At 57.4% G+C, this 16,469-nt stretch overlaps 2 protein-coding genes across 5 annotated transcripts in view; one reads left to right on the forward strand and one right to left on the reverse strand.

The window, feature by feature from the left end:
- Positions 1 to 12,667, forward strand: Sqstm1 (sequestosome 1). Of its 4 annotated transcripts, none has more exons than XM_087194652.1 (10): positions 1 to 210; positions 716 to 813; positions 1,038 to 1,202; positions 5,915 to 6,010; positions 6,354 to 6,583; positions 6,682 to 6,814; positions 7,668 to 7,748; positions 10,879 to 11,093; positions 11,223 to 11,418; positions 12,225 to 12,667. In XM_087194652.1, exons 4-10 carry the CDS (start codon positions 5,959 to 5,961, stop codon positions 12,377 to 12,379), a joined length of 1,062 nt encoding a protein of 353 aa, XP_087050778.1. In that variant the 5' UTR covers positions 1 to 210; positions 716 to 813; positions 1,038 to 1,202; positions 5,915 to 5,958; the 3' UTR covers positions 12,380 to 12,667. The 4 variants fall into 4 exon arrangements, with proteins under 4 accessions (XP_087050778.1, XP_087050779.1, XP_087050780.1 ...); XM_087194653.1 differs by having other exon boundaries at positions 34 to 210; positions 1,038 to 1,183; XM_087194654.1 differs by lacking the exons at positions 1 to 210; positions 716 to 813; positions 1,038 to 1,202 and adding an exon at positions 2,733 to 2,800.
- The window catches only part of Mrnip (MRN complex interacting protein), an 18,213-nt gene continuing 13,785 nt past the window's right edge, over positions 12,042 to 16,469 (reverse strand). Inside the window, exons 4-5 of the mRNA XM_013065252.3 lie at positions 13,958 to 14,024; positions 12,042 to 13,099 (exon numbers count right to left, since the gene is read on the reverse strand). Of these exons, the coding sequence (XP_012920706.1) occupies positions 12,722 to 13,099; positions 13,958 to 14,024 (445 nt within the window). The 3' untranslated portion in view covers positions 12,042 to 12,721. The remainder of the gene's footprint in view (positions 13,100 to 13,957; positions 14,025 to 16,469) is intronic.

The raw sequence follows: 16,469 nt of genomic DNA on the forward strand, positions 1-16,469 counted from the left end.
GCTGGGCGCTTTCCGGGCCGCGCGCACCGCGGCGAGCGTGTCCGGAGTGTCCCCGGCCTCGGGGCCGTCCGCCTCGAGGGCTGCCCGGCCTTCCTGTGCTGCAGCAGCCGGCGTCACCCCACGCTCCCACCAGGTCCCCCGACTCTTCAGGGCCAGGCCCAGCCGACCCTCACACCAGGAACACGCCCCACAGGGAGGGCAGCCCGGAAGGTGCGGTCAGGGTGGAGGCTCTGCTCGGGAGGGCCGGACGGGCGCACAGAGCGCCGATGGATCTCGGCGATGGCGGCTCCCCGGGGCAGGCAGGTGCAGTGAGGCGCCACTCAGAGGCCATGCGACCTGCAGCCCCGCCTAGCTGGGGCGGGCCTGGGGCTCCTCATGCACCCACCTGTCGCCCGACCCGCACCCCAAGGACAGAAGACCATGGGGGGGGGCACCGAGGAGGTGTTGACAAGACAGCAGAGGGCAGGAGGACTCGGACTGCCCGATGATACAGGAGTGACACAAGGGGAATAGATGTCACTCGAACACCCTAGACGTTCTCCAAAGTGAAGAATGAATGAATTCTAAGGGACAAGGGATGTTAAGAGTAGGACAATTTATTGGGGAATAGGAAGGTGGAATAAGAATAGCTCCTGAGACAGGTGGGGTCTGAAGGGGTTGCCAACAAACTCACTTCTCAAAGGAAGTTTTATTTTATTTATTTATTTTGGTACAGGCGATCGAACTCAGGTCCTTCTGCTTGCAAGGCAGGTGGTGGAACCACTGAGCTAAATCCCCGACCCTCAGAGAAGTTTTATACATCAAAGCCAGGAGGTGGGTACAAGATGGGTAACAGCTATAATCAAGTAATAAGATTACAAGGATAGTCCCCTAGGTTACACTGACCCGTGGTCACAGGGGTGTAAGGGTTGAGTCGTGGATAATCTGTGGTACTAGTGGGTGGAGGAGGTTGGCCCACCCCCAGTGAGATAACCTGTATCTATAGGGAAGCCCACAAGGGTGGTGCCAATAGTCCCAAGCTTCTGTTTATCCCTCAGGGAAGTATGCAGATCTGCCCAGTGGGACTTTGACCTCCAGATGCACCTCCAGGCACAGTTTGGTCACCTTCCTCCACACCACTGGACGGCCCAGCCCTGTCTGACTGCCTACAGAATTTCTACCTAACAGCTCTCTACAACTCCAGGCACCCCGCGGGGGTGTGGGTGTGTGTGTGTGGGAGGTGTGTGTGTGTGGGTGTGTGCGCGCACCTCCAGACTCAAGTCTCTTCCCAGCCTGGTCCTTCACCCCACCACGCCCTCCTGCTCTCCTCGGGGAATCAGAACCCTGCCCCAGTCCCACCCAAACAAGAAGCACACCTGGGCCAGGGCCACCCAACCTAACTGTGGCACCCCCGACAGACTCCGTAGTCTGCAAAGAACTGCACAGCGTTGTATACTAGGTGGTGAGGGAAAGGCAGTTAGGTTTATTTTATTTTTTGACACAAGGTCTCACTTCATAATTCAGGCCTGGCTTGAATTCATGGTGATACTCCTGCCTCGGCCTTCCCTGAGCTGGACTTACAGAAGGTTACAGAGAAATGGTGCTGGGGCAACAGAAAAGGAACACTGCAAGCCATGCAGAACTGTCGGGCTTTCGGGCAAGGGAGAAAGAAGGGCCGAAGATCCCTTAGTCTAAGGTTATGCAGAATGGTCCCGGGAGGCTTCCCAGCTCAGCGGGTGAAGGAGAGAGAGGAGGGAGGAGACCCCGGGTGCTGCCCAGGCTCCTCTGTGCTGAGGGAAGCGAACTCCTCCGCCCCACTGTTCTATCAGTGCTACAAGTCCTCCAACTCTGGACCCATTTCAAAGATGGGGAGAGATGCATGGGCGTAGTTGTGGATGCCTGCAATCTCAGCCCTCTGAGAGGATGAGGGAAGAGGATGGAAAGTTCCAGCGCAGCCTGAGACCCTGTCTCAAAATAACCCAAAAAACCAAAACAAAGCTGGGTGTGGTGGCACACACCTGTGATCCCAGCACTGGGAAGCTGAGGCAGGAGGATCTCTGCTGGTGTCACAGCTGGGGTGGGGTGGAGGTAGCCAGTCTCCCCCAGGCACATTTTTCTCTATATTTATCGTGTTAGCTTTCTATTTACATAGGTTAACATATTCAGATATGTTAGAGGGCTGCAAATTGACCGCCCCCCAGCAGGAACTTTAGCTGAGGCACTGATCAATGTGAATTCAAGGCCACCCTGGGCTATCTACCCGGTAAGATCCTGTCTCAAAAAACCCTGAAAATGTAGCTCAGTGTGAAGGCCCTGGGTTTATTCCCCACCACCCATGAAAGAAAAGCAAAAGGCAAGAGGAGGTGATCGCGTGCTGGAGGTGGCAGGGCTGCTTAGTCCTGTGTCCCCTCTCCTTTCTCGGTGTCCATAACGTGCTCCAGAGCGTGGGGGCTCGAGTGTCGCCGGAGGGAATGGGAAAGACATCAGACGATGGCAGGACCAGTGGATTGGTCAGGGCAGCCTTGGCCTCTGAGAGCTCATTTTGCTCTGGGGTCCCCCAAAGACAGCCCCGGGGTCCTGGAGCCCCTCCTCACCCCCACCTGTTGTCACTGAGATGGTGGCAGCGCAGGGGATTCCCACCAAGATGGTGGTAGTCATGGGATGATGACTCAGGGCCGGCAAGGCCAGGCCACCTGATCACAAGGCCTCAAGAGGGCCCTGCCAGGGGGTTCCCCGCTGTAAGTGTGCGGAGCAGGGCGAGGGCTGTTAGCAGGGGCAGCCTCTCCACCACTTCCCTGAAACCCACCACGGGTTCCAAATGGTGAGGGTACTAAGGGGACCTTGCAGGCACCCACAGGGGCCCTGAGCTGTCCCGAAGGCCTGGTGCCCAGAGCCAGGGGGCTTTCCTGGGCCCATCCACGCTGCAGCCCCAGGGCTGGGCTCAGGCTCTGCCTGGAGCACCTCTGCCCAGCGCGTCCCCTGACCCTGCGTGCAGGCTGGGAGTTTTCCTGGCTCATAGCTGGATGGGGGCCTCCCGGGACTGGACGAGCCTTCGGGGAAGGACCCCAGCCTGCCGAGCGCCTCCTTCTTCTCGGCTTCCCCAGTGCCCGAGCTTCCTGTGAACCCACAGACTCCATCGCTCCTCTTGGAGGACGCGGGCGGGGGGCTTCCTCGGGGGACATTCTGCGTTGCCCAGTTGCCCACGGCCTTCGCGCCCCTCACCAGCGTCCTGGGGCCTCGCAAGCCCCGTGGGGAACCCTCGGGCCACAGTGTCACTTGGTGATCTCTGACTTCCGGGCAGCCCTCGCCGGCCCTGGCTCGGGAGCAGCCCGGGTCCGACCCGAACTCGGCGGGCACTGCACGAGGAGGCGCCATGCGGGGAGGGGCGCCGCCCGGCCTCGGTCCTCTGCCTGCTCTCTGCGCCCTGCGCCGGGAACCGCGGCCGGGTGGGGACCGCACTGCTGAGTCACAGCCAGGCCGGAGGAGGACACCTGCGGTCCCTTCGCCCGGGTCAGGGCTGGGCCGCTCTTGGGGTGCCCGCGTGCGGGGGCACTGCGCAGCGGCGATGGCACTGAGGGGGCGGGGGGGGCGGCAGGGAGGAGGGGGCGTCGGGCGCGGGGCCCCGCCAGGGGGTGTCGCGAGCTGCGGCCTGGCGGCGGGGCGGGGAAAGGCGGAGAGGCCCCGCCCTCGGGCCGCGGGGCGGGGCTCGGCCTTCCTATAAAGGGGGCCGCGCAGCGCCTCAGCTGTGTCCCGTGCTTCGCGCTCGTGCCTGTCTGTTATGGCGTCGCTCACCGTGAAGGCCTACCTACTGGGCAAGGAGGAGGCGGCGCGCGAGATCCGCCGCTTCAGCTTCGGCTTCAGCCCCGAGTCGCAGGCGGAGGCCGAGGAGGCGGCGGCGGCCCCCGGGCCCTGCGAGCGGCTGCTGAGGCGGGTGGCCGCCCTGTTCCCGGGCCTGCGGCCCGGCGGCTTCCAGGCGCACTACCGCGGTGAGAGCGGCGACCTGAGGGGGGTTGGCCTGGCATTCTCTGCGGGTTACACGGGGCCCCGCAGCTGCCAGCTGCGGCCGAGCGAAAGCCCCACGGGCCTGGGGGCGACGCGGAGGGGCGCGGGGCTGCTCGGGGGCGGCGGCTGGCCGGGACCCTCGGCCCTGGCCGAGCGCCGAGTACGGAGCGGGTCCGCGGCCTTCAGAACCCGGGCTCTTCGGCTTTGGCGGCCTTCAGGGGCGGGGCCGGGGCTTGTTGTGGCCGGGGTGGGAGCGGCCAAGTCCGCCCCTGGGAGCTCACGGCGCCGGCGCCGCCTCCGAGCGCCGCCCTCCCGCCGGGCCGCTGTGCTGTCCGCAGAAAGAGCGCCTGGGCCGCGCCTGCTCGCAAGCGCAAGGTCTTGGAGCGAAGAGGTAGTGCCTCTCTGTGCGGAACTTCCCCGAGTTGTAAATCGCATGCAGTTAACCTGTTTCTCTGTTTTTGTCTGGTCTTGTTTTGAGTCGGGGCCTCACCACGCAGGTCCTCAGTGACGCTCCTGCCCCAGCCCTCCCGAGGGAGTGCTGGGATCACAGGCCTGTGCCACCGTGCCCAGCAGCTCACCCTTTCGAAGTGCATGGCTCGCCGGGTGTGCCCGTAATCCCAGCAAGCACGCTGGGCTGCTGAGGCCGGAGGAGCACAAGTTGAGCCCAGGCCGGGCAACTTGGTGACTGAGATCCTGACTAAAAAGAAAAAAGGGATGGGAATGCAGCTCAGTGTGAAGGCCTTGGCTTCGATCCCTAGCCCTGGGGGAAAAGTATTCTGGGTAGAGAAAAAAATCCTTTAGCTATTTTTCCCACTTTTTTTTTTTTTTTTTTGGTACCAGGTATTGAACTCAGGTCCTTGTGCTTGCGTGCTTTAGCTATTTTTGGGGGTTTTTTTTTTTTGGTACCGGGGATCGAACTTGGGACCTTGCGCTTGTGAGGCAGGCGGCGGAACCACTGAGCTAAATCCCCGGCCCTTTTAGCCTATTTTTCAGGTTTTTGGAACCGTCACAATTTTAGAAGGTTTTCATCACTTTATAAAGTACTTTTTGTTATCCCCCATCCTCCCATCTTCCCCACCCGTGGACAACAACTAATATCTTTTAGTCCTTTCTCTCTTGTGGACCTTTATATAAACGGAGTCTTGTAAGGCTTCTTGCACTTAGCAAAGTGTGCACAAGGTTGTCTGTCGTAGCATGCAGCAGTACTTTATTCTTAGTGACTGGATAAATCCCATTGCTCACATAAGCCGCATCTTTTAAGTTTGTGAACTTCTAAATTGTTTCCATCTTTGGGGGTGGCCCTAGTTCTTATAAATTTTGCTATTTGGTGGCTTGGCCTGTAGATACAAATTTAGTCCTTTTGTTTGGTTTTTAGATGGGGGTCTCACTGTTCCAGCTGGGCTTGAGTGATACTCCTGCCTCAGCCTTCTGACGTAGTTGGGACTACAGGCAGATAACTCAGTGCCTTAGTTGAGTTTTTTTGTGTATCGGGGATCCTTACGGAGTATTGAACTCGGGACCTTGTGCTTGCAAGACAGGCGGGGTGCCACTGAGCTAAATCCCTGGCCCTACCCTAGTTAAGTTTAAGGGTTACTGTAAGGAATCAGAATTTTTCCCTCAAGTGTCTTTTTTTTTTTTTGAGATGGACTCTCAGCTTAACTATGCAGGTGATGTCAGAGTGAACAGGCAATCTTGTTTTTTACCCCTGCTTCCCCTAACTCAGTTTAGAGCCCTGTCCTTGTTTCCCCGTAGCCTCAGCACACTTCAGCAGCTGTGTCTGGTGGAGAATAATCCAGGTGCTCTTGCTGTCTCCCTCTTTTGGGGGGGAAGGGGGACTGGGGATTGAATCCAGGGCTTTAAGCATGCTAGGCAAGTGCTCTACCTCTGAGCCACATCCCAGCCCTGATGTGCTTGCTGTCTTTAAACCATGTAGATGAGGACGGGGACTTGGTGGCTTTTTCCAGTGATGAGGAGCTGATGATGGCCATGTCTTATGTGAAGGACGACATCTTCCGCATCTACATTAAAGGTGAGGGGCTGCTGCCTGATAGCAGGGAAAAACGAGTCAGGAACCTGCAGGTTCTCAAGGACATGGACGTGTCAAATGCTGTGTCCCAGCTAGGGGCTGGGGTCAGGTGCTGGAGCAGGGGAAGCCTTGGGTTTGGGGGAGGACCGAGGCCAGAGGTGCTGCTTCTGCTCTGCCTGTGCCATCCATCCCTGGTTAACAGGATAGGTAGGGTCCTTCTGCCAGGGTCTCTGGTGCTGTTACTGTCCCCTGTGCATCTGCCTTTGGAGTCCATTGCCCAGTAGTGACATAGCCAGGGGGGACTGGGGGGCTCACTCTACTGAATGCCCATCTGCCCTCCCTGCAGAGAAGAAAGAGTACCGGAGGGAGCACCGCCCCCACTGTGCGCAGGAAGTGCCTCACCCCATGGTACACCCCAACGTGATCTGCGACGGCTGTGACGGGCCTGTGGTGGGAACTCGGTACAAGTGCAGTGTGTGCCCCAACTACGACCTGTGTGGCGCCTGCGAGGGGAAAGGCATTCACAGGGAGCACAGCAAGCTCCCGCTGGCCAGCCCCCTGGAGCACTTTGCTGAGGTAGGGCACCCGGTGGTGCAGGGGCCAGTGCAGGATGGGTGGCAAGAGCCTGGGACCCTGGCCCTCACTGCCCTCCCTCCCCGCTGCTTTCTCCTCAGGGCTTCGCTCACAGCCGCTGGTTCCGGAAGCTGAAACATGGGCATTGCCGGTGGCCTGGCTGGGAGATGGGCCCACCAGGCCACTGGAGCCCACGTCCTCGAGTGGGAGATGCCCGCCCCAGGGCAGAGTCAGGTGAGGCTTGCACCTACGGTGGCCCTGAAGGCTGGGTTGGCAGCCAGGCAGAGTATGTGCTGTGGAAGGCCTGTAGCTGAGCCTTCCTGTGTCCTGAACTCCTGCTGTGGCCATGGCAGGCCGGGTATTTCCCAGCCACCACCCATGCCATTTAACCCTTATAGAACCCTGTAGAATGCAGCATCCTTCCATTTCACAGACGGTGAAACCAAGGTAGCTAAGTGCCCAAGGTCACTAACTCAGGTGGCCCTTCCTACCAGGCTGCCCTCCTGAGGTGCCTTGGGAGGCCCTTCTGCCCCTGCATCTCTGTCATGTACCCTGTTTTCTTTTGTGTTTCTGTCAGGAATGTCAGGGCCAAAGATGCTCAAATTTCATGTAGAAAAGGGGTCTCACTGTGTAGGTCAGGCTGGCTGGCCTTGAACTCACTGTGTAGCCCCTGCAATCCCGCCTTAGCCTTCTGAGTGCTGGGATTATAGGCGTGTACCGCCATGCCTGGCATGATCAGAGTTAAAAACTTACACACAGCTTTGTGTTCTAGAGTTTGGATTTTTATTACTGTGTCCTTGGATTCTTAATCTTTGGGACAAAGTTGGGAATATTCATTCGGTTTTGAATAGAGCCTGTCTAGGACACAGTATTTACACATTATAATACAGAGCTTCTGCAGGGTTAGGGAACACGAGGGTCACAGGATGGAGGAAGAGTCGAGGATGGGGAGGTGGGAGTGTGTGCTGCCAGCACAAGGTGACCCGAGATGGTGACCACTGGGATAGTAAGAGCCTTGTCATGCAGGTGCTAGGACTGAGGTGGGCATCAAAGGCACTAAATCATTTTTTCTTTGTAAAACCCAAAGCTTCTGGCCCATCAGAGGATCCCAGTGTAAATTTCCTGAAGAACGTAGGGGAGAGTGTGGCAGCTGCCCTGAGCCCTCTGGGTAAGTGACTTCTTTGTCTTTTGAGATCACCACTTTGGTGACTTGCTGTGCACATGGCCTCCTTGCAACCTTCACCTGGCATGGTGCAGAGGAATAGGAAACTGATGTGCTCGATCTTTAAAGATTTTGTTCCCTCAGACCCACTTTGGCCACGGGCCAGGCTGCAGTCATCTCAAGCTGGAATTCCCTGACAAGTTTCAGCCTTCTCTGTGAAATGGGGTGGCATCAGCCAGAGTTTTACGAAGGTCACCCTAGCTGGGAGGTTGACCAGACTGGCTTGAGGGGGCTGGTCTGTCCCCTTCTGTCTCTGGAGGAAATAACTTTTCCCTCAGCTGAGCCCTGGCATGGGACTCGGGCTTGGTAGTAGTAGCTGTTTATCTGTTGGGAACCCCCAGCGCTTGCTGTGCTGAGCCTGATTTGGGTGCCTCTGGGCACACAGTAGGTCTGGGGTGGGGAGCTTGGTGAGTACTGTGCCTCTCAGAGTGTTGGGACCCGACCTTGGGCACCACCTCTGCAGCACACTGGCCTTAGGATGTGCCTGACACATCCTTCTGATGGCTGGGAGGTGGGTGCTAGGCTTTGGGACAGGGAGAACTGGCTAAAGAGGGTGTCGGGTTCATGAGTCTGATGGATCCAGCACTGCAGTAAAGAGGCCTGTCATGGTGCCCGGCAGCGGCAGGGAGTGCCCATCCTGCTTGACCCAGCGCTGCCTCTGGGCCTGTGGATAAGCCTGCAGTGGCTTTGGGGCATGGCCACCCAAAGCTGGCTGTTTGGTTTTTGCAGGGCTGGGGATTGAACTCAGGACCTTGTGCTTGTGAGGGAGGTGTGGTGCCACTGAGCTAAGTCCCTAGCCCTCCTGGACTTTAAAGTATGCCAGATAAGGGTTCTACCACTGAGCTGTGCTACACCCCAGCCTTTTCACAGGCACTTTCTGTGCACGCCCACACCCTGCCTCTGATGCAGCCCAGGAAGTGAAGTGAGTTCTTGGCCTTGCTGCTGTGAAATTGCCCAGACCACTCATGGCTTCTGCAGTTAGAGGCTTTTGGAATGAGAAGAAAAGCAATGGGTGGAAGCCAGGTTTTCACATCTGCTGGATCTGCACTCCACCTGAGAGCTGAGATTCTAATGCTGTCCCAGGCCAGTGACCTCTGGCGCGTTCAGGGAGCAGCACAGAGGAGCACGTGTGCTGCTGTGTGTGTGTGTGCTGCTCACTGGGACCCAGGCTGGACACTGAGAGCTGTTCTTCCAGCCTAGGACTCTGCAACGTGAGTCAGTGAACAGCAGGGTCACCAACAGCAGCTTTTTGGGGGCCCATGTTTGGTGTGTGGAAACCTTATGAAAATGATCCTTCTATTTTTGGCAGTGCTGGGGATGAGACAGGCTAGGCTCCACTGTCGAGGTCCCTCCCCAGCCTTGTTAGTCTGTACAATGGCCCTGCATGGCAAGTCATAAAGGCAAGGCTAAGTTCAAGGGAGGACTCTTGTGTGCCAAGTGGCTTTTGGGGGCCCATGGGGGCCCTGTCAGAAGATGGCTGGGTCACTCTGGGCCCCCGTTCCAGAGCACACAGCTCTGGATACCTCTAAACTGGATTCCCCACTCAGCATGTTGTTGGGAGTGATTTTGGAAATGCTCAGAGGCCCTTTAGGAGGAGGGTAACAGCTTCTGAAGGTTTTATTCTGTTTGGATTCTTTCACAGAAGGGGTACATCATTTGCTGTTTTATAAAAAAAACAAAGGTGTTCACTGTTAGTATTTTAACTTTTCCATTAGTCTGAACTGTCTTTTCTGTTTTCCTGAGGCGGTCTTGCCAGGTAACCCGGGCTGGCTGGCGTGAACTGGGGGTCCTTCTGACTCAGCCTCCCATATGGTGGCATTATAGGTGTGTGCCACCATGCCTGGCTTTGCTTGAGCCTTTTCATTGCAAAGTTGTGTATGTGTGTGTCGTGCTGGGGATTAGACTCAGGGCCTTGTGCATGTATGGCAAGCCGTCTACCACCAGTTACATCCCTAGCCCTAGGTCCGTCTTTCTGCCAACTCTTCTAAAGTAACAGTAGGGGCAGACCTAAAGGACCATGGATCAGGACAAACAAAACAGTAAGAGAAGACAAAGTCATCAGATCTTGGAAGACGAAAGTGGGTGGAGGGTGGGAACCATCAGTGGAGGCACCAGAGAGCTGTGTGGCTGCACAGCCAGCAGTGGAGAGAAGGTCACCAGCTTAGGGACCAGTGACACAGGCCAGGGAGCAGGGGATGGCATGAAAGCCCCAGTGCAGGTCACAGAGTGCCTTCAAGGCCTGGTGATGGCCCATGGCAGCCTGCCTAGGAGAGCTGCTGCTTGTCACCAGGGAGGAGCCTGGAGCCCCAGAGAGGATGGCTGTGGCACCTCCCGGTGGGATTTCCCTGGTAGCCTTCCTCCTCAGTTCTAGGCCTGCTAGGGATGTTTTAACCCAGAATTGAGCCATCAGGTAGGAGGAGCTGGACTGGAGGGGCTCCTTCGATATAGGTTAGTCGGAAAATGGCAGGGCTGACTCTGCCCTCCGTTCCCCACTAAGCCTGGGTGGGGTTGAGGTGCTGGCCCTGTGCTGTGCAGCCTCTGGGTGCTGCTCTTGGTCTGCATCTGGCTGCCTTCTCAGTCCCAGGGTTTGCACACGCTTGTCATGTGGGCTCCCTGTGGCCACCCTGGTACTGGTCCTCCTTACCTGTGGTCCTGCTTACATAAGAAACATGAGGCTGCACTATGGACTTTGTGGTCCAGAAACTGACCTTGGATGCCAGCTGAGATTAATGTTTGACCTCGCTGGAGAAGGGGAAGGTCCAGTGTGATGGGTGTGTTAGACGTGTTTCAAAAAGTTGAGAGGATTTGGGACCACTGCATTTGGAGAAGCAGTTCCACCTCTGTGCTCCTCTGAGGTGGGGGGGGGGGTGACCATCCGTTTGCTTCCGGCTGGTGAGGTTATCTTACAGGGTCACATCCAGAGCTGTAAGGCTCTGGGGTTGAGCCCAGGGCCAGTGTCCCTGTACCCACCCTTGAGGGCTGGTGGTGCAGAGCTGAGCTTTCTAAGCCCGCAGCCCCTCACGCTGAGACCCTGCATGAGGCCTCGACCTCACAGCTGCTGCTGTGTGGCCTCCAGGCATTGAAGTTGACATTGACGTGGAGCACGGAGGGAAGAGGAGCCGCCTGACATCTGTCTCCCCGGAGAGCTCCAGCACAGATGACAAGGGCAGCTCCCAGCCAAGCAGCTGCTCTTCTGAACCAAGCAAGCCAGAGGGCAGTGGCAAGGGCATAGCGCAGTCTCTGGCAGAGCAGATGAGAAAGATCGCCCTGGAGCCCACAGGGCAGCCCGAGGTAGGCCTGCTTCTTCCCGCAGCCTCGCCCCAGCCAGAGGGACATTAGGTCACCCTAATGAGCCTTCTGCTGGAGTCCAGCTAGCAGCTCCCCTGCCTGGCCGCCTGCTCACAGCGCGTGTCCTCCCAGGAGCAGATGGAGTCTGACAACTGCTCGGGAGGAGACGAGGACTGGACTCATCTGTCCTCAAAGGAAGTGGACCCCTCCACCGGGGAGCTTCAGTCCCTCCAGATGCCAGAGTCGGAAGAGCTGAGCTCTCTGGACCCTTCCCAGGAGGGGCCCACAGGGCTGAAGGAGGCTGCCTTGTACCCGCACCTCCCACCAGGCAAGTGCTCTCAAGTTTCTCCTCTTCCTTTCAGCAGAGCACTACTCCACCTTCTGAGTCAAGGACAGACAGAAGGATCAGGTGGCCTGTACTGTGGGCTCATCAGTGACAGAAAATGAAGAATAGGTCCTGAGTGACACAAGCCCAGCCAATTGTAGTACTATCTAAAATTTAACACCTAGCTTGGGAGGCTGAGGCAGTATCGCCACCAGTTCAAGGCCAGGCTACGTAGCAAGACCCTGTCTCAAAAATAACAAAACACAAAAAACCACACAGACCGAAAATTGAGAAGGCCAGCCTGGTGTAGCAGCACACACCTGTGACTGGGAGGGTGAGGCAGGGAGTCAGTGGGCAATTTAGTGAGGGAGAGAACTTGTCTCGACATTCAGGGGCCGCTGCGGAGGTGCTCCGGTGTAAAGGCAGCATTGGGCCTCACTGCCTGTTCTCTATGGTGCCTGGAGGTCACCTGCATGTGGGGAGCTGGGCGCATCCCTGGGGCCAGCTAGGAGGGGTGGGGAGGCCATGGGGCGGGCCCAGCCTTCACTGGCAGCCTCCTGAGTAGCTGAGTCACTGAGTCACTTAGTAGCTGAGTAGCTTAGTCACTGAAGACAGCAACCACCGTGCCTGGCAGTGAAGCTTTATAGGGCAGAGCCATGCCTGTTTGGGCACACACGGTCTGGCTGGTGCTGCATGGCACTGGCAGGGCTGAACACACTGCGGAGTCCCCCGGCAGGGAAGGGTTGGCCAGTACGTGTCTGAGGCCGGGTCTCAGTGCTCACCTCCTGGCTCGGGTCCTGTTTTGGCAGAGGCTGACCCCCGGCTGATCGAGTCACTGTCCCAGATGCTGTCCATGGGCTTCTCTGATGAAGGCGGCTGGCTCACCCGCCTCCTGCAGACCAAGAACTACGACATTGGGGCTGCCCTGGACACCATCCAGTACTCCAAGCACCCGCCACTGTGATGGTGCCCTGGCGCTGTCCCGAGCCCGCTTTCCTGTCTCATTGCTGCTGCGGTGTGCACAGCACCGACATCTGAATCCCCAGGAGGTGCAGCCTGGCCAGCGGGTTTGCTGTTGGGAGCGGCGGGGCTGGTGAGGGGAAATCAGGGTAAATCCAGCTTAGGGTTTCACTTAGGATCCTGACCACTCTAGTTCTCATTTCCAAATGTGTTAAGTGCTTTAAAACACAAACTCCCTCTGCAGCCACCCTGATCTGGAATCCCCTGTAATTAAACGGCATACGCACTTTAACCCTGCTGCTGTCCTAGCTCTCTGACAGCGTTGTCCTGGGGACCTGGCCTCACCTCACAGGCTGTCCTCAAAGTCCTCCCCAGTTGAGAAGAGGCTGAACAGCCCATGGATTGGGGCCGCCTGACAGCCCTCGGCCCGAGGGCTCTGCCCGCAGGGCCTCTCAGGGCCTGGCCCTGGTGTGAGCGTGGCCCGAGGAGGTAGGGTGGGGGCGGCAGGCCTGCTGAAGCAGCCTTCCCCTTCCCCAGGGATGGCCTGCGCTGGACTGGCTGGCCTGGGCCCGCTCTGTGCTGATGCCGGTGGCTCTGTGTCCTGTGGGGTGTGTGCAGGTGGCAGGAGAAACCGAGCCCATTTAGAAGGCGGGGCTGTTGGCCTCCAGGGGTGGTCGGGGCTCCATAGCTGCGCTGCTCCCCTCAGGCCCGAGTCCGAGTCATCCTAAAGAAACCACCGGAGAAGGGGCTGCAGTGTGGCCAGCGGCTCAGCCTGGTGCTGACCCAGTTGCCAGGGACACACTGATCGGTGTTCCTCCACTGCACCTCGGCCAAAGATGTCCCAAGAGCAGACCCCGCACACCCCAGGTGGCCACTTGTGGACCTTTGGGCCTGGTGGAGGGTCAGACCCTGGGGAGGGCCTGGACAGACTGCCTGCCTGCTGTCCCTGAAGGGATGTGGGCAGAACCCACTGCCTGCTCCAACACCAAGCTCTGGTACCAGTGATGGGGCACTGGGCCTGTTTTCGGCCACTTTAGGAGCCAGAGCTGCTCCAAATATTAGGGTTCACCATGTAGAAAGGGTGAAAGCAAAGGCAGCAGGAGAGGCTGCGGGCCTCTGCCAAACAAGGGGGCTTTGCCCTGAGCTGCATGTGACACCCCTAAGCCTTCACCAGCCTGTGTCCCTTGCCTCTACAACACTGTGGTGAAGGAGCCTGCAGGCAGGGTTAGACATTACAATTTGTTTTGATCTGAGACAGGGTCTCCAGCGAACTGTTGTGGCCAGGCTGGGCTGGAGCCTGCAATTCTCTCGATACTCCTGCTTCAGCCTCCTGAAGCTGGAATTACAGGTGTGCACCACTGTGCTGACTGTCACTGTTACTCTGTAAGACCTGCCTGGGGTCACTAGTTGGGGCCAGCCTGGTCACTGCAGGGACCTCGTCCAGAAAACAAGCCCAGCACAGCATGGTGGGGGTGGGGGCTGGATCCCGGCATGAGCAGAACCCCGGGCCAGGTCCAGCACTGTGCTTGCACAGGTGCACACCTCGTGTCCCGTGACCAGAGGGGGCGCTGTTCTCACTGACCTGTGACTCCAGGGGGCCCTGGGCAGCTGGGCTATGGGGAGGCTCTGCTGTGCTCTGGCTCCGACCCCTGGGGAGAGAAGGTGCATGTCCAGTCTTGTCAGCAAAGGGCCCTCAGCCAGCACAGCCCAGGAGGACGCGGCCAGGCTTTGGGAAGAGCCAGGGTGCAGCCCTGTGAACACCTGGCCAGCAGCTGGGGAAACTGCTGGGCAGGCTGAAATCCTCACCTAGGCCAGGCTCCCAGGCCCCTCAGCGATGCTGCCCCACTACTTGATCAACCAATTCTTGCTGGGTACGGTGGCACATGCCTGTGATCCAAGCACTAGGGCAGCTGAGGAGGATTCCCAAGAGTTTGAGGCCAGCCTGAACGTACACACACCCCCCAAAATAAAAATGAGACCCCAATTCTTCCCAAGGTGTGGGGTGTGAAGTTAACAGGGTACTGTACAGGGTGCCCACACCCAGTGCTTGCCTTAGGGGTACTTCCTGGGGCCCTGGTGGCTTTTTCTGGGGGGCCCTTGAATGCAGGGTGGGCCTGGCTGCCCGTCTGGATGTGCCCTATGTGGAGACCCGCCCCTCCTGGGCCCTGCACCAGGCAGCTCATCCCCTGCGGCGTGGGGGACTGGAGAGCCCCAGGAAGGCAGCAGAGAAAACTTGTCAAGGACTTTCCCTGGGCTGGGCTTGAGCTCGCAGGCAGCAATCACTCAGGATACTGAGGCAGGAGGACCGAAGAGGTCAAGGAGGTCAAGGCGTCCTGGACTACAAAGCAAAGACCCTGTCTCTAAACACAAAAACAGAAGAATGATGGAGGAAGAAAGACAAAACTGAGGCAGCCCTGGGGCTTGACGGGGTGAGGGGACCCCAGGCACAGCTGGGGGCTGTTAGCCCTGCTCAAGCTCCTCCTCCCTCACGTACTAGAGAAATGGGGACCAGAGCCAGGGGCCGGTGCAGCCCGAGCAGGGCTGGCCAGCAGGACACAGGGCTGTGTGTGCCCGTGGTACCACTACTTGGTCCCGGAAGCCCACGTACTGCCCGCCAGCGCCCGGGCAGCCTCCTCTGTCAGCCTCTTAGGCCAACCACTCTTCAAGACAAGGTCTTGCTACCTACTCCAGGCTGGCCTTGAACTCAGGTGATCCTCCTGCCTCAGCCTGCTGGGATCACAGGCCTGCGCCACCACGCCTGCTCCTTCAAGTATTCTGAAACCAGGAGATAACAGCCTAGTTTCAATGCAGATGGTGATAAAGTTCCTTCCTCTTTAACCCTACCCAGAGAAGCAAGGTGGAGCCGGGGATGGAGCTCAGTGGCGCTGTGCCTGCCTGCAAGTGCAAGGTCCCGAGTTCGATCCCTGGTACCAAAAAGAAAAAAAAGCAGAGACAGTCAGGGACTCCAAAGCTGCTTTTACTGAAAAATGATTCCGGCCAGGCATAGTGGTATACATTGTAATCCCAGCACTGGGAGGCTGAGGCAGGAAGATTGTAACTTTGAGCCTGTCCTGGAGAATTTAGCAAATTAGTGAGGCCCAATCTCAAAATAAAAATGGCTTGAGCTGGGGATTTAGCTCAGTGGTTCTGCTGCCTGCTTCGACAGTGTAAGGTCCCGAGTTTGATCCCCAGTACCAAAACAAAACAAAACAAAACAAAACAAAAACAAAACAAAACAAAAAAATGGCTTGGGATGTAGTTCAGTGCGAAGACCCTAGGTTGAACCTGAACAATGAGTGACTTCCCTTGGGCCTACAGGTTGCCCCTGTTTTTGCAGACAGGGTCTTGCTATATAGTTCAGGCTGGTCTTGAATTTGTGGCGATCCTGCCTCAGCCTCCCAAGTGCTGGGATTCCAGGTGTGCACCCACACACCTGGCCATAAGACACTATTTCTTTTCTTTTCCTTTTTTTCAAGTACCGGAGATCAAACTCAGGACTCTGCACTTGTGAGGCAGGCGCAGAGCTGCTGAGCTAAATCCTGGCCCCTATAAGACACTATTTCAGACCCTTCACTTACATGTAACAAGAAGCCTGATGAGTTTGTTTTTCTGGTACCAGGGATGGAACTCAGGACCTTACACTTGGGAGGCAGACGGTGGAATCACTGAGCTAAGTCCCTGGCCCCAACTGAGTTTTCAGACAGGACAGTTCATACATGGTGTTTGATAGGGTGACTTTCCCAGTGCCTTATTTACATAAAAAGGAATAACTCTGGAATTCTGGATACGAAAATCTCTTCTCTCCTACCCTTTGGGCTGCAGACAGAGCATACTTTTCTGGCTCAGAAATGTACCTTGTGCCTCGTGTGGTACTGCACACCTGTGATCCCAGTAGTTGGGAGGCTGAGGTAGGAGGGTCGCTGTTGCACAGTGTAACCCTGTCTCTAAACAACAACAACACGACAACACGACAACAACACCTTTCAGGTGAAAACAGTAAATGTAAGCACAGTGTTTCTCGGAGCTCTGCAAGCTGCCCTAGCAAATTAGCGGCATCTGAGGAGGGGATCGTTGGTGTTCAGGCTCGTGTCTAG

The sequence above is a fragment of the Heterocephalus glaber genome, unplaced genomic scaffold, assembly GCF_053883595.1.
Source record: "Heterocephalus glaber isolate CG9 unplaced genomic scaffold, H.glaber_assembly_v1.0 deba00001606, whole genome shotgun sequence".
NCBI classification, from domain to species: Eukaryota; Metazoa; Chordata; class Mammalia; order Rodentia; family Bathyergidae; genus Heterocephalus; species Heterocephalus glaber.

What these genes read in the sequence shown, in the direction of transcription:
- Sqstm1 (XM_004836730.3), top strand. Translation starts at nt 3,758, where the DNA reads ATGGCGTCGCTCACCGTGAAGGCCTACCTACTGGGCAAGGAGGAGGCG. An exon ending in AGCCCACAGGGCAGCCCGAG is followed by an intron (nt 11,094 to 11,222) that starts GTAGGCCTGCTT and finishes GTGTCCTCCCAG; the next exon opens with GAGCAGATGGAGTCTGACAA. An exon ending in GTACCCGCACCTCCCACCAG is followed by an intron (nt 11,419 to 12,224) that starts GCAAGTGCTCTC and finishes CTGTTTTGGCAG; the next exon opens with AGGCTGACCCCCGGCTGATC.